Source organism: Pongo pygmaeus, chromosome 10 (genome assembly GCF_028885625.2).
Source record: "Pongo pygmaeus isolate AG05252 chromosome 10, NHGRI_mPonPyg2-v2.0_pri, whole genome shotgun sequence".
Lineage (NCBI taxonomy): Eukaryota > Metazoa > Chordata > Mammalia > Primates > Hominidae > Pongo > Pongo pygmaeus.
Genome location: NC_072383.2, coordinates 130,959,796 through 130,983,248, shown reverse-complemented (window position 1 = coordinate 130,983,248; position 23,453 = coordinate 130,959,796). Strand labels below are relative to the sequence as shown.

The following is a 23,453-nucleotide window of genomic DNA, read 5'->3' as shown; positions in this document are numbered from 1 at the left end:
AAAAAAAATAAAAAACAAAAACAACTTTGTACTTGTGAAATTTTTATAGGCCATAAATAAAATATGCATTAAGTCCCCAAAATAAAAGTTATACATAACAAATTAATTATATTTTAGATGCCAAATTCATAAAACTAGAAATTCATCATAAAAATGACAAAAAGTAACTAGTTGGAAGTTTTTAAAAACCACTAAATAATATCTGAACCAAAAAAATTAAACATGAAATTACGAACTTCTCTAGAAAGTTAAAAAAAAAAACAAAATATAGAGTATTTCTCTTTTAAAACCTATGGGAAACAAAGCTGTACTTTAAGAAAAAGTTACAGCTTTCAATATTTTTATTATCAAAATAAAAGGCTGAAAATAAGTGTTCAATTTAAGAAAGTATACAAAAACTGAAAACAACAAAATGAAACAAACAAACAAAAGTAGTAGAAAGGCTAAATTAAACCAAAAACTGATTCTCTGGGAAAAATAAATAAAATGGATAAAGTCCAAGCAAGTCTGATTAATGAAAAAAGAAAAAATAAAAAAAGAAAAATGAGCCGGGCGCGGTGGCTCACGCCTGAAATCCCAGCACTTCGGGAGGCCGAGGCGGGCGGATCACAAGGTCAGGAGATCAAGACCATCCTGGTTAACACGGTGAAACCCCGTGTCTACTAAAAATACAAAAAATTAGCTGGGCTTGGTGGCGGGCGCCTGTAGTCCCAGCTGCCTCGGGAGGCTGAGGCAAGAGAATAGCATGAACCCGGGAAGAGGAGCTTGCAGTGAGCCGAGATCACGCCACTGCACTCCAGCCTGGGAGACAGAGCGAGACTCCGTCTCAAAAAAAAAAAAAAAAGACAAATGTTGGGAATTAAAATATATAGCCATAGTTATAGAACAGATTACAATAGTTAGGAGGCAATGTGTACCTCCATGGTGATTACCTGGAATATCTACAAAAAAAAAAAAATCACTTTCCTGCTAAACATAAACTAAAAAAATTGCCCCAGGGAGGAGAGAAAAGTGACCAAAAACCACCAAAAAGAAATCAGGCCGGGTGTGGTGGCTCACGCCTGTAATCCCAGCACTTTGGGAGGCCAAGGCGGGCGGATCACAAGGTCAGGAGATCGAGACCATCCTGGCTAACATGGTGAAACCCCGTCTCTATTAAAAATACAAAAAAATTAGCCGGGCGTGGTGGTGGGCGCCTGTAGTCCCAGCTACTCGGGAGGCTGAGGCAGGAGAATGGCGTTGACCCGGGAGGCGGAGCTTGCAGTGAGCCGAGATTGTGCCACTGCATTCCAGCCTGGGCGACAGAGTGAGACTCTGTCCCAAAAAAAAAAAAAAAAAAAAAAATCAAAAAGAAAATTAAATATCTATTGTTTTAAAAGACTCTAAGAGACAATGGAATTTTACTTAACTGAGCTCTATTTAACCTTTAAAGCTCAAGTAATTCCTATGCTATTTAAATATTTCAAGTTTATGGAAAAAATAGAAATCTCTCTAATTCACTCTACAAAATTAGCATTTAATACCCAAACCTGACAGATAGTAGAAAAAAGCAATAAACTTATAAGAATTTTGCATATGTGTGGTATAAAAATTATTTTTAAAAATTCATAAATAGAATACACTCAAAGAAAAACACTGTCAAAGGGGAGTCAGTCCAGTAATTCAGAGAGTGGGCCAATATCAGGAAATCTACAAACTTTACCATCATTTTAAAGCTAAAAGCCACTAAATGAAAAATGATATAAAATTTAGCAGTTCTTCCGAATAATAATTCAAAGTAAAACACATATCAAAGGAAACAAATTGAACATAATGTTTTAAAAACTAGCTCCCAAAACTCAATAGCAATAATCATATTAAATGTTGATATGCAGAAACTAATTCCATTAAATCAGGAACACAAGGATGCAAATGTCACCATTTCTATGTAGCACTTCAACAGAGGTTTTAGCAGTTAAAAATAAAAAGAAACATGAACTAAGTAATGAGGGAAGGGAATATAATTTATTATTATTATTTACATATATATTTTTTAGAGTCAGGGTCTCACTCTGTTGCCCAGGCTGAAGTACAGTGACACAATCTTGGCTCACTGCAGCCCTGACCTCACAGGCTCAAGTGATCCTCCCACCTCAGCCTCCCAAGTAGCTGGGACTACAGGCACGAGCCACCACACCCAGCTAATTTTTTAATTTTTTGTAGAGACAGGGTTTCGTCATGTTGCCCAGGCTGGTCTCAAACTCGTGGGCTCAAGTGATCTTCCTGCCTCAACCTCCCAAAGTGCTGGGGTTACAGGCATGAGCCACCGCACCTGTCCTGAAATTATATTTATTTGTTTATGATATAATTGTATGCCTACAATACCCACGAGACCAAAACTTGTAAGAATAACAATTTGGCCAGGCACAATGGCTCACACCTGTAATCCCAGCACTTTGGGAGGCTGAGGTGGGTAGATCGCCTGAGGTCAAGAGTTTGAGACCAGCCTGGCCAACATGGTGAAACCCCGTCTCTACTAAAAATACAAAAAATTAGCCAGGTGTGGTGGCAAGTACATGTAATCCCAGGTACTCTGGAGGCTGAGGCAGGAGAATCGCTTGAACCTGGGAGGCAGAGGTTGCAATGAGCCAACATTGCTCCACTGCATTCCATCCTGGGCGACAGAGCGAGACTCGGCCTCAAAAAAAAGGAATAACAATTTTGTTGGGGTGCCTGCAATCAAGATAAATATACAAAAATCAACAGGCTTTTTTTTTATGTCAGCGATAGACAACTGAAATGGAAATTTTAAGATGTCCCATTCAAAGGCCACAAAAACTATAAAATACCAGTGTATTTACCAAGTACATTTACCAAGTACATTACCAAGAAGAGAAATAAACTATATAATGTTATTAAAGAACATTAAAAAATACATGAATAAGGCCGGGTGCGGTGGCTCACACCTTTAGTCCCAGCACTTTGGGAGGCCAAGGCGGGTGATCACCTGAGGTTGGGAGTTCGAGACCAGCCTGACCAATGTGGAGAAACCCCATCTCTACTAAAAAAAAAAAAAAAAAATACAAAATTAACCAGCCATGGTGGCGCATACCTGTAATCCCAGCTACTCAGGAGGCTGAGGCGGGAGAATCGCTTGAACCTGGGAGACGGAGGTTGCAGTGAGCTGAGATTGCACCACCGCACTCCAGCCTGGGCAATAAAAGCAAAACTCCGTCTCAAAAAAACATGAATAAAATGAAGCAACATACCATGTTCCAGAATAAGATTTACTATCACAAAATGTCATACTTTCAAAACTGAACATATACATGTAATGCAATTCCAAAGAGGATTACAATGAGTTTGGGTTTTGTTTTGCTTTAGAAATAAGAAAAAAATTAGCTTAAAGCTCAATGAAGTGATATGTTTTTAAAGAGATAATGCTTTTTTGAAAAACATAAGAATACTGACAAAATAAAAGAAAAACAAAATAGTAGAATTCCTGACTTAGGAAAATAGTCATACTTATTCTAGAGCTTCTGTAATAAAAAAGCAATGTAGGTATATACAGCTATTGTGTAGCCATAAAAATTGAAAGTTTAAACTAAAAAAAAGTAGCATGCTCTTGGCCTCCCAAAGTACTAGGATTACAGGTGTGAGCCACCATGCCCAGCCTGAAATTATCTTTATTTGCAAATGATATAATTCTATGCCTACAAAATCCGAGGCGAAAACTTATAAGAATACTTTGAATTTGGTGAAGTGTCTGTAATCAAGATAAACATACAAAAACCAACAGGTTTTTATGGAAAAAAGAAAAAGAGAAAAGAAAAAGGAAAAAGATTAAAAATGTATAGATACTTTAATGGTAGTGGCATTGGGAGAAAATATTTGCAAACCATACATTTAATAAGGGGCTAATATCCAAAATATATAAGGAACTGAAACCACTCAATAGCATGAAAACAACCTAATTTAAAAATGGGCAAAAGACCTAAATAGACATATCTCAAAAGAAGATATACAAATAGCCAACAAATACATGAAAAAAGGCTCATCATCACTAACCATCAGGGAGATGCAAATCAAAACCACAATGAGATTATCACCTCACAACTGCTAGGATGGCTATTACCAAAAAGACAAAAGATAGTTAAGTGTTGGCGAGGATGTGGAGAAAAGGGAACCTTTGTGCACTGTTGGTAAGAATGTAATTAGTACAGCCATTATGGAAAACAGTACGAAGCTTCCTCAAAAAAATAAAAATAGAATGAAGATATGATCCAGCAATCCCACTTCAGGGTGCACAGCCAAAGTAAACAAAATCAGGATGTTGAATAGTTATCTGCACTCACACGTTGATGGCAGCATTGTTCACAGTAGCCTAGGTGCCCATCATCAGATGAATGATTTTAGAAAGTGTGGTATATATACAACACACAGGAATAGTATACAGCCATTAAAAAATAAGGAAATTCTGTCATTTGCAAGGACATGGATGAGCATGGAGGACACTGTGCGAAGTGAAATAAGGCAGGCACAGAAAGGTAAATACCACATGATCTCAACTTATATGTGGAATCTAAAAAGGTTGAACTTATGGAAACAGAGAGAACAGTGGTTACTGGGGCCAGGGGGTGGGGGAACAAGGAAAGGGGGATATTGATCAAAGGGAACAATTTCAGTTAGATAGAAAGAATAAGTTTTAGTGATCTATTGCAGAGGATGATAATTATAAAAAATAACAATGCATTGTATATTTCAAAATTTCTGAAAGAGTAGAATTTAAATGTTTTCACCACATAAAAATGGTGTGTGAGGTGATGGGTTTGTTAATGAGCACAATTTCATCATTCTGTAATATAAACACATTAAGACATCACGTTGTTCTTCATAAATATATAATATATACAACAATTATTTATCAATTAAAAATTAAGGCCAGGCATGGTGGCTCACGCCTGTAGTCCCAGCACTTTGGGAGGCTGAGGTGGGCAGATCCCTTGAGGCCAGGAGTTCAAGACCAGCCTGGGCAACAGGGCAAAATCCTGTCTCTACTAAAAATACAAAAATTAGCTGTGCACTTGTGGTCCCAGCTACTCAGGAGGCTGAGGTGGGAGAACTGCTTGAGCCCGGGAGATCAAGGTTGCAGTGAGCCAAGACTGTGTCACTGCACTCCAGCCTGGGTGACAGAGTGAGACTCTGTTTCAAAATACTTTCCTTTAAAATTTTTAATTAAATTAAAAAAAAAAAAGAAATGGTAGTAGCATCCAGGGGGGAAAAGGTTATCCCCTACCTTACACCATTTCTATCAGAATAAATAACTAAATGTTATCATGGAAGGAAGAGGAGGCAGGGAGGAAAGGAGGAAAACACCCCTACCTCATACCATTTCAGTCAGAATAAAGAACTAAATGTTATCCTGGAAGGAAGGAAGAGGAGGCAGGGAGGAAAGGGAGAAAATACTTTATTGGAATAATATTTAGGGGACTATCTCTACAACCGCGAGGTGGTGAAACCTTCTTAATAAGTAATGCAGGAAACCCAGATGCTGTAAAGGAAAAAGTACATGACTACATAAAAGATGTTTTAAACAAGATCAAAAGACAAAAAATAATTAGCAGAAAAATACATGCAATATTTTATGACTTCAAATGGTAAATATCCCTACTATCCAAAGAGCTTGGCTGGTTGCGGTGGCTCACACCTGTAATTGCAGCACTTTGGGAGGCCGGGGCAGGCAGATCACTTGAGGTCAGGAGTTTGAGACCAGCCTGGCCAATATGGTAAAATCCCATCTCTACTAAAAAATACAAAAATTAGCCAGGTGTGCTGGTGCCGTCTGTAATCCCAGCTACTCTGGAGGCTGAGGCAGGAGAATCACTTGAACCTGGGAGGTAGAGGTTGCAATGAGCCGAGATCACACCACTGCACTCCAGCCTGGGCGACACAGCAAGACTCCATCTCAAAAAAGAAAAAGAAAAAAAAAGAGCTACTATAAAATAGTCTAAAAAAAAAAGAAAGAAAGAAAAGAAAAGGAAACCTCTCCAGGAAATGGGGAAGAACACAATGGAAAACTTCCAGAAGAGGCACTGCCAATGGGCCAGTCCACGAAGTGCAGCACGCGGCGCCAGCAGGATGTGGCAGCACCCATTCAACAGGCAGTATGTCAGACGGGAGCAAAGCGTCCTCCCCTTCATGGCTTCAGGAATGTAAATTGCTATAACTTTGGGAATAGATCTCTCAATAACTATTGAAATTTAAATGTTAAATATGCATACCCTTTGACCCACTAACACCATTTAGTTCCCCTTCATGGGAATCTAGCCTATAGAAATGAAAGAAAGTGTCAGGACCCATGCATAGGAATGTGTCTCTCAGTACAAAATGTGGCAAAAAAACAGACACAAAATGAAATCCATCAATGGGGAATGGTTGACTAAATATGTTGTATCCTCAGTACGGACTATTATGTAAACATAAAAAGAATAAATGTTTGCCTGTAATCCCAGCACTTTGGGAGGCTGAGGCAGGTAGATCACAAGGTCAGGAGATCAAGACCATCCTGGCTAACACGGTGAAACCCCGTGTCTACTAAAAATACAAAAAATTAGCTGGGCGTGGTGGCGGGCGCCTGTAGTCCCAGCTACTCGGGAGGCTGAGGCAGGAGAATGGTGTGAACCCGGGAGGCAGAGCTTGCAGTGAGCTGAGATCGCGCCACTGCACTCCAGCCTGGGTAACAGAGCGAGACTCCGTCTCAAAAAAAAAAAAAAAAAGAAAGAATAAATTTTTATTTCCTGACATGAGCAGATGTTGAAGACATATTACTAACCGAAATGGAAAAAAAGGTGGAGGATGTAATTACAGCACAAAAGGACTGAAAAGGACTTATTTTTCTGTATTGTTTGAATTCTTATGAGGGTACATTTTGTAACATTAAAAAGCAAATTAAAAATATGGCTCATTCCAAGGTACAAAAAATTACTTTGGCAAATCAAAGTTTTTCAAAGTATCTTCAGACTCAAAGAAGTCAAAAAATAAGCTGGACACAAACAGACACTATTTGTTCCTGTAGCAGCTGGAAACCACAGTGAAAGAGCGTTTGCTTTTCCTCCTTAGAAGGGCCTCAGCACCTGACTTTGGAGAGAGCCCATTCTTTGCCATTTTTCCTCTACATGGTGTTTGTCACTGGACTCTTAGGGGACCAAGAATCACTTTACAACATTCTGTTTTCCTGTTCAAAATGGGTCATGTTCTGGGGACTGTTGTGGGGTGGGGGGAGGGGGGAGGGATAGCATTGGGAGATATACCTAATGCTAGATGACGAGTTAGTGGGTGCAGCGCACCAGCATGGCACATGTATACATATGTAACTAACCTGCACATTGCACACATGTACCCTAAAACCTAAAGTATAATAATAATAAATTAAAAAAAAATGGGTCATGCTCCATACTTCTCAGAGTCATCACCCAAAATCATACATTTCAATGCTTTTTCAAACATGTGAACACCACCCAGCAAATTCATAAGCACGCCATTATCCTCCAGGCCCTTTATTACATGATCACCAACATTAAAGTCCTAACACTTAACCATTTTGGAGTAGTTAAGACAACTGTTATCTTAACAGTTAACAGATCAGATGACAACGTATCCATGACCAGGTGGGACGATGTGGACCCAGGAGGACCTAAAATCATGGCCAAGAGACCTCTGCACCACATGCTGACTCTGTAAGGCCATCTCTCCTTGAGTGTTAGGTATTGTTGAAGGAGGGAGTTTCTACTTGTCTGTACTGTGACTGAACATGAAGTACAGACTTTTGTAAGTAACATATTTTTTTTCTGAGACGGAGTTTCGCTCTTGTTGCCCAGGCTGGAGTGCAATGTTGTGATCTCAGCTTACCACAACCTCCGCCTCCTGGGTTCAAGCGATTCTCCTGCTTCAACCTCCCAAGCAGCTGGGATTACAGGCAAGCGCCACCACACCCAGCTAATTTTTTTTGTATTTTTAGTAGAGACGGGTTTCTCCATGTTGGTCAGGCTGGTCTCGAACTCCCGACCTCAGGTGATCTGCCCGCCTCAGCCTCCCAAAGTGCTGGGATTACAGGCATAAGCCACCACACCCAGCATAAATAATAATTTTTAAAAGTGCATTAGTTTAGCAAAAACATGACAGGGATGTCAGTGAAATACCTTTGTGTTACAACTGTCATTTTGTACACCTTGGAAAACTCCATTCAACAAACTAGTTAGTTTTGAAGTCTCAATAACATAGTTGGAAAAGAAACTGCTGTAGTCTCCCATTATCCATGGATTCAGTAACCCTTGGTGAACTGCAGTTCAAAAACATGTGTGTACAATACAGTAAGATATTTTAGGAGAGAGACATCACTTTCACATGACTTTTACTACAGTATATTGTTACGACTGTTCTATTTTATTATTAGCTGTTATTAATCTCTTCCTGTGCCTAGTTTATGAATTAAACTTTATCGTAGATATGGATGGATGCATAAGAAAACAGTATATATAGTGTTCACTACTATCCTTGATTTCAGGCATCCATTGAGGGTGTTGGACCGTATCCCCTGAAGATAAGGGGGGGCGACTACACGTGGATTGAGAGGTACCCTCACTGCTGCAGAGCTGTGGTAACAACACTCACTTGTGGTTCCCAGACAAGACTCTATCTGGTCGTGAGCCCCCAACAGCCAGTGGTCCTGCTATCCAATCTGACAGATGGAAACCAACGCCAATCAGCCTGCCTGGAGCGGTACAAATAAGCCTAAGACTCGAACTTTCAGCCAGTTAACTGTAAGTAAATCAACTTTTTGGTAAGGAGGACATACTCACCCAGCTCTTGGGCAAGATAAGTGTCTTTATTATAAAGTGTCAATTCGCAGCATCTTTACTGTAAAGGTGGTGGTATTATTAGATTCTTCCTTTCCACTAACACAAAACTCCCAGTACCGGAAGGCCCTTGTCAGGAGCAGGACCCGCGGAGGGGTCCGTGGTCAGTTCTGGGGCAGCTGCCGAGCAGGGCAGTGTGTGGAATCAGCTTCACTGCTCACGTGCAGCACTCCCTAAGCGCACTCGTCTTTCCTGGAGTGCAGACCAGGCCCCGACCTCAGGGATCAGGACACCGGGGCCAAGGGGTCAAGAGGGAGAGGCGGCGTCAGCACCGTAGACAGCGGTCTCGCGAGGCTGGAGCCAGGCGGGCGGCAGTGACGGGGGCACCAGGGGACTGGGTGAAGGGCCACGAGGGGAGGGGCGGTTACCGGGCCAGACGGTCACAGGGATCGTGTCACCGGGGAAGGGCTGGGAGGTCAGGGGGTCTGTGTCACGGGATGGGGGGGAGCGGTCACCAGAAAACGGGGTGATGGGGGAGAGAGGGCGGGGGAGGGAAGGCGGGAAAGGGGCAGTTACCAGGTCGCGAGGGGAGGGGTCGCAGGGGGAGGGGTGGGCGCTCACAGGGGCAGGGTCACTGAGGGAGGGGTGGGCGTTTGCGGGGGGTCATGTCACGGCGGACGGTTCACTGAGGGAGGTGGGCGTTCACGGGAGATCGTGTCACGGGGAGGGGGACCCTAAGGGAGGGGTGGGCGTTCACGGGGATCGTGTCACGGGGAGGGGTCCCTAAGGGAGGGGTGGGCGTTCGCCCAGCCGGGGCCACCGGGTGATGGGACGGAGAGAGGGGAGCGCGCGGCCGGGGAGCCTCCAGAGTAACCGGCGGGTGTGGGCGGTCAGGCGCCGAGGGTAGGGCCAACCCCTCACGCCCGCCACGGCCCCGGCAGCGGATACGCGGGCCGTCACTCACCGCGGCTGCCAGGCGACGCAGCCAAGGGCTCCCGGCGCGGATGAGCGCTGCGACAGCGGACGGGGCGGCGAGGCCACCACAACCGACCAAACCGGCCGGCCGACGCGGAGCCAGTGCGCAAGCACGAGCGCCGGCCCGGCACTGCGCAGGCGAGGCTCGGACCAATCAGCGTCCAGCGGACCCGGAGGGACGGGGCGGAGGGGGCGGGGCGGACAGGGCCAGGCCTCGGTCCGCGCCGGCGCGCGCCTCTGGCTCCGCCCGGAACTAGTTCGTTCATTCGTTCGCACGTGGGCACTGAGTTGTATTTGCCCGCCCTCCCGCCGGACACCTGCTGAGCGCTGGTCACACTGACAAGCACGGCTAGCGGCTCCCCTCGTGGGCCCTACAGTCTAGGCGGGGAGGATAGATAAACATGCAGTTAGAAGAGCACCAGGCAAAGCAGCCGGGATGGGGCAGGCTGAGGTCTGTTTTAAATTGGGCAGGGGAGTCGGGGTGCCTAGGGAGATGAGATGTCACGTGGGATCCGAAGATCCACAAGACTCTTGCCTGTGACCACTGAAATGGTGGGACATGTCCCTGGTTTCATCGTGTCCACTGTAGACAGGTGAGATTTGGAACTGCGCATCAGGCGCCTTCCCCTGCATAGCCTGCCCATCTACTCAAGAGTGAAACCCGTATCACCTACCACCTGTCCATTTCTTCATGGTACTTATCCCTGCATTATTTTATCTGACCTGCTAGGATGCAACCCCCTTTTTTATTTTGCTGGCAAGTATAGCCTAGTTGTCTAAACTGCCACATAGTATGTACTTCATAAACAGCTGAATAAACCAGTAATTCATCCATCTCTCTGATCAGCTTTTTTTTTTTTTTGAGACGGAGTCTCGCTCTGTCGCCCAGGCTGGAGTGCAGTGGCGCCATCTCGGCTCACTGAAAGCTCCGCCTCCCGGGTTCACGCCATTCTCCTGCCTCGGCCTCCCCAGTAGCTGGGACTACAGGCGCCCGCCACCACGCCTGGCTAATTTTTTGTATTTTTAGTAGAGACGGGGTTTCACGGTGTTAGCCAGGATGGTCTCGATCTCCAGATCTCGTGATCCGCTCGCTTCGGCCTTCCAAAGTGCTGGGATTACAAGTGTGAGCCACCGCGCCCGGCCAGCTTTGATTTTCTTCAACAACCAACTCCAGCTGTTTTCTTCCGCCGCTCCAGCATTACTGGTAAAGTTGGCATGAAATATGCTACATTAAATATTCATTGAATAGGGATAAAGCAGAGTCACACTACAGCTGGAGAAATAAGACAAATACTATTGTTCAGCGCAAGGTACTACTGGAGAACACTGGGGAGAAATGAATAAATGAATGAATGGATGCACACTTACTTACGTGGGGTGGTCTTTAAAGTAGGAGAAATACTTTACAACAAAGAGAAGAGCACAAAGTCTGGGAGACAGGAAAGGCTGCACAGGGGGCAGAACGATGCTGCTCTGGGGGCTGGTCAAGATCAGGCAGGAGGTCGGAAATAAAGGTTCCCGAGTAGGGGACCATGTGACAAAAAAGCTGATAGGCCTTATTTCAAAAACTAATTCATGGCCGGGTGAGGTGGCTCACACCTGTAATCCCAGCACTTTGGGAGGCCGAGGCAGGCAGATCACTTGAGCCCAGGAGTTCGAGAACAGCCTGGCCAACATGGCGAAAGCCCATTTCTACTAAAAATACAAAAATTAGCCAGGCATGGTGGTGCGTGCCTGTAATCCCAGCTACTTGGGAGGCTGAGGCAGGAGAATCGCCTGAACCTAGGAGGCGGAGGTTGCAGTGAGCTGAGATCACGCCACCGCACTCCAGCCTGGGCCACAGAGTGAGTGAGACTGTCCCCACCTCCACCCCGCCCCCACCACACACAAAAAAATTCATGCACTTGGCAAACTACCTAAACAGTTAAAAGGATGCGCATAACAGTGCAGAGTAAACAGCCTTGATCCTTGCCCCCCAGTCTATCCCTCCACAGAGGCAGTGCTAACACAACGTACAATCGTCCCTCAGGACCTCCCATGGATGCCAAACTCCGAGAGGCTCAAGCCCCTGATGCAAAATGCATGTAACTCAAAAACATCTTTTTTAAAATCATCTCTGGGTTACTTACAATAGTGAATGCAATGTAAATGCCATGTAAATAGCTGTTAGGCAGCATTGTTTAGGAAATAATAACCCCCCCAAAACAAGGTCTGTATATGTTCAGTATAGACACATTTTTGTGTCTGAATATTTTTGATCCTTGGTCGGTTGAACTCATGAACGTAGAATCCACCACATGCAGGGGCAAATACTTCCAGGATATTCTATGAACATCCAGGCATACAACCAGTTCCATCCTGGTAGCATACTTCACAAACATCCCCCAGCACGGCTGTACTTTCTTGTTTGTATAGGCTGCACTGCATTCCACCGAATGTATGTAGCATAATCTACCCAATAAAATGGGAACTTTAGAAAAATTAGGGGAATAGATGCTGCAGCAACAGCGTAGCAGGGCACCCTATGGCAAAGGAATCTCCCCTCCCATTGCCCTGGATCACAATGCCCAACTCTGGGGTGTTGGTGGGCAGCTGTCACACGATCTGACATCTTGAGTAGGAGGTGACACAACACACTCTGGGCTCAGAGGCTACCTTAAGGTCTTGACGGCTGTATGCAGGCACAATTGCTTCACCCACTGGCCCCTGGTCGCTACTGGACAGCAAACAGAAACACAGCCTCCAGGCCAGATAAGCCCGCCCAAGGGCCTGTTGCCACAGGCACACTTGGCAAAGACGTGATGGTGGGGTCAGGATGACAGCAGCTTTGCAAAACCTGCAGTCCTCTCCATTGGGAGTATAAAAGACAGACACCAAGTGCAGCACCCAACGTTGGACTGGATCCTCAAGCCACCTTAGGAGAGGGGACATGGGGACACAGAGGCCCTGAAGGAGGAAGTCAACTGCCCCTGGTTATGTGGCTGGTAGGCATGGAGCTGCAGGTGTACCAGACACTGCAGTACAGACACCCAGGGGCCAGGGAGCACCAGCTGGGCTTTGCAGCTGGCTTTCTCGCCCACCCTGGTATCTGCACTATCACCTGCAGACACCAAGTGTGCAACCAGACCCTGGGAGCTTTCAATCTGGAAGACCTGAGGTGGAAGCCCAAAGCTGCAGGGCCAAGTGCCTGTGCACCCCCGTTTTTGTGGTGGGAGAAAAGATATAGAAACTAAGGGGCTTCTGGGATGCTTCTTTACTTTGCGTAATGTGTGCGTTTTCAATTAAAAGTATGCGTTGATTTTTGTAATCAGATTTAAAACAAAATGAAGAAAAGTCCAAAAGCAGAAAAAGAGAAGCAACAACTCCCAGGCCATCTGCTCACAGGCGTTTTCGGTGGTGAGCACCTGGGAGCAGGTGTCCCTGCCCTTACTTGGGCACATGGACTGGGTGTGGAAGGACACTGGTGCCAGTGTGGCCCCCAGGATAGTGACGACGGGTGCTGCGAGGGTGGCAGGCCACACGGGGCAGGGTGGCACCGGCTCTTTCCTCCACATGTGGCTTTGGAAAGTGGCTGCCTGGTGGACCTGGTGAATGTGATTTCTGTTCCTTCCAGGTCCTTCTATGGCCACGGAAAGGTGGGTGAGGGGAACACCTCTGGCTCCAACATTACTTGTTGGCTTTTTCTTCACACAAATGAAAAACTCAGTTAGCATCTCATTTTAACTTAAATACCAGTTTTCTATGAAAGACAAAATGAAAAAATATATAAAAAGGTCACTTGATTTTGCCTTTTGTTTGGTATGCTATCAATGCCCTTTAAAATCCTACTATTCAAGTACAAATGCTGATGTTTACAAAGTATTTACAATTTTAGTCTTGTTCCTTTCCATCTTAAAACACAACAGCTAACTGGTTACAACAGTTAACAAAACAATAATAATAAAGGTCACAAAAAGAGAAACCCGTCTTATCAGGCACCAAATCTGAACAAGGGCTTGGATCCAACCTTCTGCTTCCCACCAGATGCTTTAAAAACAGTCTGGCTTTCATTAGAATAAACGTCTTTCTTTAAAGAATAACAGGGCAACTGTTTCCCAGGTTCGCCAGTTAGAGTCTGACAGTGTTTGGGCTGCTGCCTTTATAGTCCGTGTTCTCAAAGTTTCCAACTCTTACTTGCCGTATTGGAATGAACCCAGATTCACAAGGGGAAGGCCTAGACAACAGCTTCCTGAATGTGTACTTAATTCTTAGGTTAGAAACTTTAACCTTTAAAATGGAAGGCCAAGAAAATAATACACTAAAAGGAGAATTTTTACTTACACAACTAAGTGAATTTAACTCAGGTCAACGGTAGCATGTAGAAGTTACTAAATTGAGTGCTACGAGTAAAAATATGTCCATATTTTGTATTAGGGAAAAGCCAAAGGAAACACACTTGAGAGACAGGAGACCCTCACTGACGTGAGATCGGGGCGGGAACTCCACATTGCAAATATTCAGAATCCCCTTAAGATCTCCAAAAAAGCATTTGAGAGATGTTGCTAAATTCTCTTGTAGTGTTTTAGATTAATAGAGCGCTTTTACTTAGACAGTTATGTCTAGGATATTCTAAAATAAGTGCACTCAACATTTTATCTTCAACTATAAGGAGACTACCAAGATTTGGGAAAGACAAAAAAAATGAACAGGGCACACAAATTAAAACAAATGACAAAGGCAGAATTCCTAGATACTTCAGTTCTGCACATTTGTGGATGAGGAGGAGTAAAAATTTCCACTGGGAGCCAGATCCGAGGCGCACACAGCGGCCCTCCCTCCGGCAAGCTGCGCTCTCACGGCACATGCTGAGCCAGGGAGAACGGGTTTGGTTAGAACAAACAGATTCCAGTCCTCTGCTTTGATATGTTCAACTAACTAAAAGATTAATTTCTTCTGTTTTTTCAAAGCTTGGTTTTTACTCTTCTCCAAATTTCTTATCAAGAGCTCAAGTGAGCTCCCCAGTTGATTTCACTGAATCCTGCTGTATCGCTGTCCACAGAAACCTGTGGGACAGAACACCTTCCTCAATGTCACTTTAAGTGAGAGAATGGGGAGGAAGCGGATGAAATACAATTTAAAAACAGAAAATCTTTATTGTGCCGTAACTGATTTTTAGTATACAAAAAACCTAATATAAGCTAATTTCCTGGACCAAATAATGTAAAATAGGCCAAAATCAAGCCACAGCACAAAGGATATTATTGGATACGGACCTTTTTGCTTTGGTGAAAACTTCAAAGTAAGGAGACACTGTCAGCCAATCAATTCCACTAAAATTGCATTTATTTTCTTGTCATAGTAAAAAAAGGAAAAACAGTAGCAAATACTGGGCTTCACTTTCCCCCTCAACGGCATGCCTTCCACAACAGCACAGGTGGTTCTCTGCTTCACTAGCAGAACCACACAAGCTTATCCGAGAGAAAATCTGCTGTCATAAGTCCACAGGGAAGAGCTGACTGGGCCCACTGCTATAGCCAATACTTCCAGAATCACCAGCCCACCTTTGTCAAAGGGCTGGCTGTGGCAGCAAGGGGTGTCTGTCATATTCGTCCTGGCTCACTGAGCCCAGGCCTCATCGTACCCTCAGCTGTGACATCTGTACTACCATTGCCTCTGCGTGGTCCTCTGGGCCTCACGCCAGCCATGGCAGTGTCCCAAAGGTTCTCAGGAGCTGTTTAACACACTATGTCAAATACCAGCTTCCCCCGAAAGCTGGAGATGCGTCTTGAGTGCACTGAGTTGGGCATCAGTCCCAGAAGTTTCCATTAAATGAAAGCCAATCCCATTGTGGGGTAGGGCCTGGGGGAGGCCCCTGTTGGCTGCTCTTTGGAATAACAATGCAATGACTGATCATTTCCCTTGAACACAGGCCAGGAACGTGCCTTGTGTGTTTAGGTGGGTGTCAGAACATTTCTCTTAAAAGTTAAGTCACATTTTAGGAGGGAAGGAAAGAACCATATTGGCTTTCTTTGGAATAGAAAACCAATCTCAGATGATTTACTTTAGACAGGGCTTTTCCTCTGCGAAGACCATGAGGCATTTTTCAGTAAGGTATAAAGAACTAAACTCTGGCAGACACTGTGGAAGCCCATGTCTTATCTTTAGAAAGTCCATTGTATGCTCCTCACACACGGCAGACGGCTTCTGTGGCGCGCAAAGCACTACATGCTCACAATGAAATTCTAAATGGCTTTCAGAACACAGTACTATGGCTCTAGGGGACAGGTGTGGGTGGGGACTGAAAGGTGAAATGATTTAGAGGAAGCCATGTTGTCACTTTTTCCATGAGCCATGTAGTACAGAGAAGGGGGCGCTCCATAGGGACCATTTGTCCTGCAGTGCGGGATGCATTTTAATAAAATGATTACACTACTTTGTTTCAATTATATCTTTCCAAGTGCTGAATATCTTGCATGACATGGTCCCAAGGTTCACTAATAAAGCGATTTCTGTGAGGAAGGTAGTTTTGCTTTAGATGAGAGGCAGCCCTGCTGTCCTGACTACTGGCACGGAGGCTTAGTAGGTGTCTTTAGCCTGACAGCAGGGACCCTCATCTGTAACTTGGGCTGCTGGCTTGGGCTGTCGGAGCTGGCGGGCACCTGGGCTGGGTTGGGAGCGCCTGGAGTCTGGAGCGGGGCCGATGCCGTGGTCACCACTTGCTGCTGAATCAGTTTCTGCTGAACCACCTGGGCAGTCGCAGTCACTGCAGGGATCATCTGCACCTGCTGCCCGGCCGCTGTCGCCTGTGTGAGTGCCACAGTCTGTGGAGAAGCCTGAGCCGAGAGAGTCAGAAAACACACATTGCCAGGAAACTCAGTCCAGGGACAGGAAAATGGACATTCTTTGGGATGGGGAGGACTCGAGAAACTTCACTGACTATGCTTTTATGACATGGAAGAATGACCAGTCACACAACAATATGACCTCTGGTTTCCAATTAAACACAAGTGGAAAATTAAAAGATGGTTGCTTTTAGACTAACACCAGATGCCTCTTGGGAAAAGGGTGAAAGTTGGGTCAGGGACTGATTTTGTTGTTGTAGTAAAGCTTTTAATAGAGTTTGGTTTCTTGAAATCTATATGCCAGTGTGACTTTGAACAAAATTTAGAAAGTTTAAAGCACCGCTTTATATTTAAAGCACTGTGCTAAAGAGTCATATTGTGGAGCATCAGTGACAACAGTGAAAGCGCCGGAAGGGCTTCTGTGGGAGGCAGGGCCACTGTGCCCACAGCACCTCTGCTCAAGGGCAGGCCCCGAGCGGAGCCTGCTTGCCTGAGCCTGTGCCTCCCTAAAACCACAGGGCAGCATCTGCGACTTGCAGGACACACCCACGATGATCAGTGAACAAAGGGTCCGGGGAGTGAGCCCAAGGTGAGGCTCCCTCAGTATGGCTGACACAACCCCAAAACGCTTGTTCACTCTTCTTCTCATTATTAAGTGTATCTAGTTTTTCCCCTGAAGTTAATGTTTTTGTGTGTATCACAAACATCAGAAGTGATTCCCTAATCATGACCTCAGATGAAAACAACCCATTCTCTGACCTGGGAAATGTGAGGTTTCCACTTTGTCTATGCGTCCTACCTGCTGGGAAGCAGAGGCAACTTGCTGGATGCTGGCCACAGGTGTTTGCTGTTGAACAACTTGAGGAAGTTTTGCAACCTTTGACAAACAAAAAAAGCCAAACATAGAATTCAAAGGAGTATGTGCACAAAAACAGATTTTTCCTCCCTTTCTGTCCTCGGTTAATGCAAAAAACACAATGACCATGTGACACAAAAGAGCAATTCTCGTAGTGTGCCCACCTGCAGCAGCGAGAGAGCAAGTTGCTCCACTGCATGATGAGTCAACTGACTGCCTCCCCAATTTGCCATCACTCATCATTTAAGCTTATTTTTGGTCTCATATTTCAGACACATTTTTTCTTTTCACAAAAACTACTGCAAGTTTATATGAAAGAATCAGACTGAGGATGTTAAGTATTTGAGCGTCTTGTGAGTCCCAAGGGCTCTGCATGTGACAGGCCTGGATGACGTTCTAGTAATGAGCTGTACAGTGCAGCTCGGGCAGCCAGCTGAAATGGGGAACCCGAGGACGCACCAAGGTTTTGAGGCTGGCAATTTTATCATTTTTCTACATTTTTCTTAGTCATGATTGAGATCTGACTATAAAGCAACGCTTTCCACCCAGTACCCACTTTCTGTGCACTTGCTACTGCATGCATCTCCCGCTGTCTTGATGTAGTAAGAGGCTCTGGGCCGCCTGTGTGTCCTGTCAGCACCATCATGGCGTGCACCCAGAACACAAGAGAGGCTCCAGCGTGGGCAGCTGCTGGGGGCCCTGATTTCAAGGGCCCTCCCTGCACAAGGCCCTCATGGACCCTGGTCTCTTGGTGGGTCCTGTTACTTATAGAAAACAGATGAAAATAATATTGCCCAAGATAATTCTGCGAAAAATGTGAAATTATATGATTTACTCACACATGAACAAAGGTCAAAATAAATGTTAGTCCTTACTAAAATTAAAATCAATCAGAAGGCATTTACTAGTTTACTGTCACTTAAACAATTATAAATAAAATTCACTAAGATAAGTGCCCTGAGCGCCCCCTGTGGAACTACTGGGAAACAAAGATGCGGCCGGTGCTCCAGGGCCCATCTCAAGACCACAATGATCCAGGACTTACTTGGCACAGCACTGAAAATCCTGAGACGTCTTAAATAAAGCACTAGCAAGAAATTTTAAATGTGCCAAGAAACCTGCAAAGAGTCAGGAACTGCCAGTCTCCAAACCTAAGCACAGGCGGGCACCACGAGTCACGGAGCAGAAAAACTGCACAACCTCTGCCCAAGATCGCTGGCCACACGGAGACGCACCCCATGATCTCCAGGGTCGCACAGGACACAGCTGACCAGACACCAGGTATAGACCAGTTCTCGGTGGGGAGCTCACAAAAGAGCCCCGTGCTACTGCCAGCTGCCATCCTGGAGGGAGACACTGTCCCCACAAAGGTACCCAAAGGCTGCAAAGAAAGCATCCCCTTCCTCCAGTGGCATCTGTAAGAAAAGCACCTGCCCTAAGCCTCAGTGCCAGGGAGGAGAGAGGAGGAGACACAGATTCAGAGGCCAGGTGGGTGACACCTGAGAGCTGAGCGAAAGCCTAAGCCACACACGAAGCAGTGTTCCTGTAGCACCTGAAGGTGCCCGCAGAAGCAAAACTCCACCTTTGCCCCAGGCTGCGAGGAGTCCCCGTAGATGCAGCACATTTCAGACAGGGAAATCACCAGATCCAGAAAAACACCTCGCTCACTCTGTGAGGCCTGGAAACAAGAGACTATAAACAAAGACCAGGCATATTTGGGAACTTCTGCAAACAAAATAATAAATCATCAAGATAAAAATTCAACAGACAAGCTTTGAAGCAGATTTGACTTAATGAAGGGAAAAATGAGTGACTGAGGAGACAGAGCGAAAGACATGACTCAGAATATAGTACAACGAGACAAAGACACAGAAAATATAAAAGCTGCTGAGAGACCTGGAGGGCAGAGGGAGCAGGACAGGGGCAACACGTAAACAAACAGTGGCTGCTTATTTCCTAAAGACATGAGAGAGACTGCCCAAGATTCAAGAAGCTGGAGCATCGGAATGAAACTGCAAAACAACAAAGACAAAGACAACGTCTCAGTAACAGGCAGACGGTGGGGAAGAGACAGGTGACCCTGGAAGAGCGAAACGCTGGACAGACACCGGCTCCTCTTCCAACAACAAAACCGGCCACAGTGAGGAAATGATACCATGAATGCACTCAGAAAACAATGCTGACCGGTCGTGGTGGCTCCCAGCACTTTGGGAGGCCAAGGCAGGTGGATCACCCAAGTTCAGGCGTTCAAGACCAGTCTGGCCAAGATGGTGAAACCCCACCTCTACTAAAAATATAAAAATTAGCTGGGCATGGTGGTGTGCGCCTGTAGTCCCAGCTACTCGGGAGGCTGAGGCGGGAGAATCTCTTGAATGTGGGAGACGGAGGTTGCAGTGAGCCAAGATCGTGCCACTGCACTCCAGCATGGGAGAGTGAGCCTCTGTCTCCAAAAAAAAAAATGCCAATCCGGAATTCTGTACTAAGCAAAGCAAAACTGTCTCTCAGGAACAAGAGTGACACACAGGCATTTTCAAGCACTAAAGGAAATTCCAAAGGATGGGTCAAGTGGAAGGAAAGTAATTCCACATAAAAAGTCAAAGATGAAAAAGGACAGAACTATGGGTGGGCGCGGTGGCTCACGCCTGTAATCCCAACACTTTGGGAGGCCGAGGCAGGTGGATCACGAGGTCAGGAGTTCGAGACTAGCCTGGCCAACATGGTGAAACCCATCTCTACTAAAAATACAAAAATTAGCCGGGCCTGGTGGCATGCGCCTGTAGTCCCAGCTAATCAGGAGGCTGAGGCAGGATAATCACTTGAACACAGGAGGCGGAAGTTGCAGTGAGCCAAGATCGCGCCACTACACTCCAGCCTAGGCGATGGAGCAAGACTGTGTCAAAAAAAGAAAAAGCACAGAATTAAAACGCACACTAACAGCAGCATTTGAGATGAATAAACTGAGCTACTGTGTGATAAGATCATTGCTGGAGAAGAGGGTGGAGGCAATCGTTAACTTCATACTCTGATACAGAAGTGTGCACATGGAGATTTTAGGGTAACCACTTAAAGAACAGAAAGAAAATATATAATTTTTCACTGGCAGAGGGGAAAAAATTGACAAAAAAAAGAGAAGGTGGCCCAAAAGAAGGCAAGGAAGGGAGGAAGAAAAAACAGAACAAGCAAGACAGAGTCTAAACAAAAGAGAAGCCAGAAATTCAAATATACCCACCCTTATATACAGACAAGTGGACACGTGTTTCAGGTAAGAGTCAGAGATGGAAAGCCTGACCTCACAACAGCACCGGACCTGCCTGCGAGCTGCTCACAGGAGGTGACGAGGGGCACACAGAGAATGGCTGAAAACAAGGAGGGAAAAATACAGACCAGAAACTTCCAACAGGAGGGTGGTGCTTTACTTATGTGAGGAGAATAGGCTTCAAGACCAGAGATATTACTGAAGACAGTAAGAGTCATTTCAAAATAACAAAATTCAAAACTTTAAACTTAAATGTGGCTAATGAAATGCCTTCTAAGATATAAAGCAAAACCAGAGAGAAAGGTAAGGAGAAACAGACAAAGGCATACTCAGAATGGGACATCTAAACACGCCTTCTCAATAACTAGTAACACAAGTGATTGGCAGGACACAGAAGACCGAAATGACACAAACAGTAAACTTGACCCAGTTACAACAAAATCATCTCACAACTGAACCCATCCTGAAGACTGCTTTGGAAGGACACAGACCATTTTTTAAAACTGACTGTATTTTGGACGAGATAGCAAGTTTCAACAAATTTCAAAGACTGAAATCATTCAGACCTCATTCTCTGACAATACAATGAAGATTTATTTTTAAGTCAATAATAAAAAGTAACTGGAAAACCTCACCTGGAAATTAAGAAACACTTCTAAAAAGAACCCAGGCAATAAAGAAGAAATCAAAATGGAAATTCAAAAACATTTAGGACTGAAGGAAAACCAAATAATAAAATTTGTGAAATAAGCTCAGGTGGTATTCCATCTTAACAAGTTAGAAAATGAATAGCAAAATAAAAGAAAGGAAAGGAAGTAAAAACCCTGGCAAAAGCCCGGCATCGTGGTGCACACCTGACCTGCGGTCCCAGGCCCGCTGGAGGCTGAGGAGGGAGAACTGCTTGAGTTCAGGAGTTCGAGGCCACCCTGGGCAACACAAGCAGGAGCCCGTCTCAGAAACAGACCTGACAAGGCAGGCAGAGCGCACGAACGAGGCTGTGCTGCCCCGATGCCGAGAGGTCACACACACGAGAGCAGTAACTGAACTCATCCATGCACAATGAAAACTACCACAGGACCCAGTGAGTCACCCCAGAACACAACGATGATTGAACATCACAAGATTCAATGACTATAACCCACTACAACAGTCCATCTGTCCACTGTACTAACAGCCCTCGGGCACATCTGTACTCATGGGGCTTGCTTTGTTGGAGGAGACAAAATCACCTGAACAAAGTAATTATAGTATTTGTTGAAGGTGATAACACAGAAACAGAGAGCAGAAAAGGTGAACAGGAAGGGAGACTGTGAGCAAGGCTGGTAGGGGCACAGGTGCAGAGGAGCAAGTGCAGAGGGGTACACAGGCCAGGAGCCGTGGGCAGCAGGGCTCTGCAGGAGACATCCACACCCCCACACCCCCGACCCACCCACACAACCACAAAGTATTCCTGGGGGACGGACGGCAAAAAGGAAGCAGGAGAGATGGCAACAACCAGGGAAGGGTGCCACCGGAGGAGGAGCTGACAGTAGAAACAGGAAGTGGCTGCTCCAGGTCTCTTCTGGAAGTCAAGCACACACAACTGCCTGCCAATGGGCTGGACCTCTATGGATGACTGTAGGGGTTTCTCAAGTAGGCTAAAGGTCTGCAGAGACAGCTGCCCTTCCTGAGCCGGAAGCCTCTGGTAGGAGCAGGTCAGGCGTACACACCTGAGGCCTGAGGGATCAGACATCTCCATGGATCTGTCAAAGGCAGGCAGGATGAAGAATCTGAAACTCAGGACAGTAAGTGGCTGCAGACATGAATCTGGGTATCATTCGCACCAAGATAGGACTTAAAGCTTTGAGACTAAAGGAGATGTGTAAGGGAGGGAAGGAGTTCATACACATGGGCTTTAAACAAGACAAAAAGCACCGTAACAAAGAGGAACAGAAACTTCAAGCAAAGCAGAAAAGAAAAGAATTTTCTTACTCTGACAAAAACACAGCAAACACCCTACTTCACAGTGAAATACGGACTCTGACATTCACCACTGTGCTGCAGGTCCCAGCCAGCACAGTAAGGCAGGAGAAAGCAAGGGTTTAAGATGGGAGAAGTAGATCGTCACGATTTACAGGTGATACAAATGTATATGAAGGAAATCCAACAAAACAAAACCAAATTCTAAGATAAATTATTCAAATAACCAGAATCTAGCAAGGCGGCCAGAATAAAAAACCAATGTACAAAAATGTACAACAGCCAGAGACAGAAAATGGAAATTAAAAGCATACCATTTACAAAAGCATCAAAAAATACTGATTACTTAAGAATAAAACTAACATAATCTATAACACTTTCACAAAATATTAGAAAACTTCATTAAAAGGCATTAAAAAAGACTTAAGTAACAGAAGATGCATCATATTGGTGAGTCTGAAGGAGACTGTAAAGATGTCAACTCTCCCCTAAACAGCTACAGAATCAATGCAATTCTAATAAAAACTTTCAGCAGTTTTGATTGTAGTGTATGAACTAAGCTAACTAAAATTAACACAGAAGTGGAAAGAGCCAAGAATAGGCACGCTACACCCAAGGAAGGGTGTGGTAGGGGGACTCGCCCTCCAGACACCAAGTGTCACTGCCACTCACAGCGAGAGCGCCGTGGGACCGCATGGCCTCTGAGACAAGAAGCCCTGAACATCCGTGGGGATCTCGGGTGGAGGCGGCAC

General features: G+C 45.2%; 2 protein-coding genes across 15 annotated transcripts in view; both read right to left on the bottom strand.

The window, feature by feature from the left end:
* Window positions 1-9,934, bottom strand: part of LOC129010515 (putative EP400-like protein) — a 49,559-nt gene extending 39,625 nt beyond the window's left edge. Inside the window, 1 exon segment of the mRNA XM_063646850.1 lies at window positions 9,799-9,934. The gene's annotated coding sequence lies outside the window, so the exon portion shown is untranslated.
* Window positions 9,935-15,113: 5,179 nt separating this feature from the next.
* The window catches only part of EP400 (E1A binding protein p400), a 131,261-nt gene continuing 122,921 nt past the window's right edge, over window positions 15,114-23,453 (bottom strand). For all 14 annotated transcript variants that reach the window (XM_054444816.1, XM_063646839.1, XM_063646843.1 and 11 more), the window contains 2 exons: window positions 17,430-17,507; window positions 15,114-16,621 (listed from right to left, as the gene is read on the bottom strand). In XM_054444816.1, the coding sequence (XP_054300791.1) occupies window positions 16,349-16,621; window positions 17,430-17,507 (351 nt within the window). In that variant the 3' untranslated portion in view covers window positions 15,114-16,348. The remainder of the gene's footprint in view (window positions 16,622-17,429; window positions 17,508-23,453) is intronic.